At 41.5% G+C, this 5,506-nt stretch overlaps 1 protein-coding gene across 1 annotated transcript; it reads right to left on the bottom strand.

The window, feature by feature from the left end:
* Positions 1-546: 546 nt before the first annotated feature.
* LOC113715965 (uncharacterized) lies at positions 547-5,293 on the bottom strand. Its single transcript, XM_027240270.2, has 4 exons — positions 5,258-5,293; positions 3,184-4,383; positions 2,230-2,931; positions 547-2,148 (listed from the first exon to the last, which is right to left on the bottom strand). The coding sequence occupies exons 1-4, from the start codon at positions 5,291-5,293 to the stop codon at positions 547-549; spliced, it is 3,540 nt and encodes a 1,179-aa protein (XP_027096071.1).
* Positions 5,294-5,506: the final 213 nt, after the last annotated feature.

Here is a 5,506-nt window from a genome sequence, read left to right on the forward strand (position 1 = left end):
ACCCTTATCCAATGCCAACCGAACACCAAAGAGAAGCGCTTTGAATTCCGCATGTAGGCTCGTAAACTCCCCAAAGAAACAGGAGAACCCAAGAAGAAACTCACCATCACAAGATCGAAGCACTCCTCCTCCTCCGCTCATGCCCGGATTACCCCTTGAACACCCATCAGAATTAAGTTTCACCATTGATTGCACTGGGCACCTCCAATGAACTATTCGCACTTGGTAACGTCTCACCAATCCAGCTACTGTAGAAAAAAAACCTGGCCAATCTTGATATTGCAAATAAAGCTTCTTAAATTTTAGGTGAAAAAGATCATGCATGTCACCCATGATTCTCTCACATACGAGTGCCACCGGCAAAAGTTGACCCTCAAACATGGTTTTGTTTCGCATTTTCCATAAGTTCCAACATATCAAAGAAGGTAACAATTGGATGAGAAACTGTAGGTATGGGTTATGAGTAGGTTTCAACCACCAACTAATGACCCTGTGTCTTACTGTGAAAGAAGGATCGAACCCTCCCACCACCACCTCAAAGAAATGCTAGATTTTGCTCGCCACCTCCCCATTACAAAAGATATGGTCAATAGACTCGGAACATGGAGATGAGCAACAAAAACAATGAGATGGACCTAGTATCCCAAGATGATGTAGCCTATCCATGACAGGCAACCTGGCTCTCAGCAATCTCGTCATGAAGAAAGAAATGTTAACCGGCAAACCCTGAATCCAGACCGATGAGTACAGCCAAGAAATGTTACCACCGCCCTGTGCATATTTATAAGCTGTTGATATTGAAAAATCGCCAGAGGTGCTAGGGGCCCAAACCATGCTATCCGGGAATGTGTGACATGGGGGATCAACCTTCAATATACGTCCCACCAACCATGAGGGTAACTCGTCGTTTAACTTGTGCACATTCCACCGACCTTGCTCAACGTAGTCATAGACTGCACACTCCTGGAAGGTTTCCACCTGGTGACATAACGGACCTTGCCCCAACCAATTATCACGCCAAAAATTGGCCGAGCCATCGGATAACTGCCAAAGAATGTGTTGCTCCGCCTTCCCTTGAATAGCCATCATCCTCTTCCAGGTCCATGAGCTTCCCAACTTAACTTCAGCAAAGCAAGGGTGAGTTTTAGGACAAATTTTGCAGTGCATGAACTCAGCCCATAACGACTGTCGCGACCTAAACTGCCACCATAATTTCATAGAAAAAGCCTCGAATACATGCCTTAATGAACGCAAACCTACACCCCCCCTTTCCTGAGATTTACATAATTGATCCCATTTAATCCAGTGGAATTGCGGCCCATTGTCGGAGGAGCCCCAAAGAAAGCTAGCGAAAATCTTTTCCAAAAAACCAAACAGAGACTTGGGGGGAGTCGAAGCTGCAAACAAATGAATAGGCATGGAAGACAACACACTCTTAAGCAAAACCAACTTACCACCATACGACAATAACTTCCCTTTCCATGATAACACCCTGCCTACAATCGAATCGCAAATTTCCGAGAAATAACATTTCTTTCTCCGCCCAACATATAATGGACAACCCAAGTACTTGACAGGAAACTCGCGTGGTTGAAAACCAGTGATCTCTGCAACCATACTTTTGCGTACCCTAGGGATAGTAGAATGCAACAAGAAACAACTCTTTTGGTGATTAACCTTCTGACCTGATACCGATACATAAGAATGTAGAACGTTCATGACCAATTGAATTGATCGCTTCAGTCCACTAGAAAAGATAATCACATCATCGGCATAGGCCAAGTGTGTAATACTCGGGCAACCTGGAGGGACTTTGAACGGCTTAAAACCCTTGCTAAGAAGCAAGGAATTAAGAAGGCGAGAAAGAACCTCGGCACTAATTACAAAAAGGCCCGGTGAAATAGGATCTCCTTGACGCAACCCCCTGCTGGATTTGAAAAAACCTTGGGTAGCACCATTGATTAATACCGAAAACCAAACATTAGAAATCAATCGCCAAATCATATCGATCCACCTTACTCCAAACCCAAACCTTCTCAACACCTGAAGCAAGAAAGGCCAAGAGACCCTGTCATAGGCCTTTGTCATATCTAGCTTCAAAACTATATTTCCCCCTCTATTTGGTCTTCGAATATCAGAAATCAGCTCCTGAGCCAATAGAAAATTATCAAAAATCTACCTGCCCTTTACAAATCCACTTTGTTGAGGAGAAATAATGCTTGGAAGCACCTTTGCCAAGCGAGCAGCCAAGATCTTTGAAATTATTTTATTGACAAAGGTGCAAAGACTGATAGGCCGAAATTGATTGAAATTTTGGGGGGCATTAATCTTGGGGAGCAACACGAGCAATGTAGAGGAAATACTCTTCGGCAGTTCATGCCCACAGAAGAAACTCGTCACAGCTTCACATATATCTGTGCCAACCACCTCCCATGCAAAAGTAAAGAAACCACCAGTAAAACCGTCCGGTCCAGCCGCACTCTCCCCATCCATCGAAAATACCACAAATCTTATCTCATCATTCGAGGGAAAACGTTCCAATTCAGCATTTTGTTCTGCAGAAATTAACTTAGGAACCATTTCCAAAACATTCAATGATCCCATGGTAGGCTCCGCTGATAGTAATGACTTGAAGAATTTCTCCGCTTCTGCCGAAATGTGGTCTTCGTCTGATATCCACTCCCCCTGGTCGTTCTTAATACGATGTATGATTGATTTAGCTCTCCTCTCCGCCACCACCGAATGGAAATACTTCGAATTTGTGTCTCCGTCCTTCAACCATTTAACTCTTGATTTTTGTTTCCAAAACGCTTCCTCCCTAACAAGAGAATTTTTCAGGTTCGCCCTTGCTTCTTGCAGAGAAAGCCAGTGTGGTTGAGATGGCTCATTGATAAATGCATTCTCTGCTACCTCTACTACTTCTTCAGCTTGCTTCACCGCATCAAAAATATTACCAAACACCTCACGAGACCAAAGTTGGACGGCTCACTTAACAAAGCGTAACTTTGTAGCCAGCCGTTGTAGTGGTTTCCCAGAGCATGGGACTGCCCAACTTGACCTAATAACATCCAAAAATTCTGGCCTCATCATCCAAATGTTCAAAAATCGAAATGGTTTAGGCTTGTTGTCCAGTCTAGTTGAAGTCGAAATTAAAAGTGGGGAATGGTCCGAAGGTTCCCTTGCCAGATGTTGCACCATAAAAGAAACTCCCAACGAAGAAATCGACTGATTCACAAGCACTCTGTCCAGACGCTTCCAAATACGAGCCAAACCACCCCTATTGTTACACCATGTAAAGGGCGACCCCGAAAAGCCAGCATCAGAAACACCCGCTAGAGACATAAATGTTCTCAACTCCATCCCTTCATCCACTCGAAAAGGCAATCCGCCCCTCTTCTCATCTGTACTAACAATAGCATTGAAGTCCCCCATCACCATCCACGGGCAATCTGAAGGATTTTCAGCTAACAAATTGGTCCAAAGCAATGTACGCTCTTGCTCGGTGGACTTTGCATGAACAAAAGAGACATAAACTGGACTTGGTAAAAGTTGAGATGTAACTTTAAGAGATAAATGTTGAGCCGATTCTCCAACACGATCACAAGTAAACGATTTCTGGAAGAAAACCCAAATAGAACCGTGGCTATTGACAAGCCAACATTCCATTTTGAGACGAGCTCCAATCAAATGTATGTCACACGGTGAAGTTTTAGGCTCACAAATAGCCAGTAAAGGAATAGAAAGCTCATCAATCAACCGTTTCAACCTTTGAAAATTTGGAGTACGCGAGATACCCCGAATATTCCAAAATAAAAAATTAATCATGAGACAAAGCAGAGAAAGAGTTTGAAGATACTTTGACTTAGAGCGTAAAGACCGATTACTGGTGGGAAGGATTCGAGAACTCTTCGGTTTTGCCTTATTAACCAAATTAATCCCCTTCCCGCCAGTAACCTTGTGTTGAGCTTGTTGAATGATGGGATCAAGATTAAAAATATCAATAACCAAGGATTCGGATTCACCATGTTGCCCAGATAACATCCCTCTCGGTGATAATCTCCCAGGTCTATGTTCTGCATTGGAGACCTCCGCCTCTGCAAGTTGGAGCTCGGCATCTGATATTTCCTCTCTCGAGTCAGACAAAGCCTCTTCTAGTTCTACAATGCCCACATCAACCTGGACAAAATTATTGTCAAGAGTGAGAGCGGTTTGATGCTGTGAAGGAGATGTGTGCTTTGTTTCACCCCTTGGCTGCAGTGAAGACAGAAATGGGCTGTCACCAACTTTAGCAAGAGTTGGTTTTTGTTGTTGCGATGACCCAGCATTAGTCCGTTGCTGCGATAAATCAGAAATCCCATCTTGAATTTCTTCCCCTTGAGAAAGCTTGATGTGAGTTGAAGAGTGTACATTGACATGAGTTGAAGAGTGTCACCATGACATTGAGGGGCCTCAATTCATTGTGGAACAAACTTTATGCGTTGAACATTATCATGGAGCCGAAAACACTAAGCTGCAAAATCGGCCTTTGAACTGAAAATTTAAAATAAGTAACAATTGATCCAAGGAATTAACGAATCTCATTTAATTTTACATCAACAAACAATTATTTAATTGATGCTTTTTTAAAGAAAAATAAAGTACACAAACAAAGAAAATTCATAACTTCGGCTTTAGTATAAATAAATTTATGTTTTAAAAAAATTTAATTCTATACGCACTGACATTATACATATTATCATAATTAAATATCTGATACATATACAAAAATTTGAATTTCAAATTTAAATTTAGATTATGTGTATATACTATCAATGTATAGAAAATTAATCATTAAAAAAGTATTAGTGAGGAATGAGGCTTCTTCCAATTTCAAGATACAATGAAATCTGCAAATCAACGCCCACTAAAATCTCAATCTACACTGGGTAAAGTTCCGAGTCAAGAAATAGGTTGTGAGGTAATCCATGAAATGCAAATTCTGCTTGTTCAATGCCTTTATTTGATGCTCCCTGCACCAACCTTTATTTGCAAACTTTAATTATATTATTCAAACCATGAATATTATCCCGTAACTTATTGTACCAAAAGCATACCTTAGCTACTGCGGAATCGAAAAATCACCTGCAAATACCACTTGTACACTAGTTTAATACAGAAACAACCAAAACTATGTCGTACTCCTATGAAATCCATTTCGAAGTACAGATTTAACCAGGCAGTCGGTCATCATCAAAACCTATATGTATTACCCACTTACCATCCTAACTTTTGTATAATATGGAACCTTCGACATATCTAAAACAATTGCACCCCGTGAATTGCCATTTTTCTGTCACCGATGACGAAACTCCACACAGGCACATCCTTCCCTGAACACCTAAACCACTGCTTCTTTACAGTCGCTTGAAACCCTTTTGGCTTAGAAGCTGCCTTATTAATTTCTTATTGTCGCTGGGGCAAAAGAAACTAATGAAGAACATTAGGTTTTTGTTGTTTTCTCTGGAGA

Source organism: Coffea arabica, chromosome 11c (genome assembly GCF_036785885.1).
Source record: "Coffea arabica cultivar ET-39 chromosome 11c, Coffea Arabica ET-39 HiFi, whole genome shotgun sequence".
In the NCBI taxonomy this organism is placed as follows: domain Eukaryota; kingdom Viridiplantae; phylum Streptophyta; class Magnoliopsida; order Gentianales; family Rubiaceae; genus Coffea; species Coffea arabica.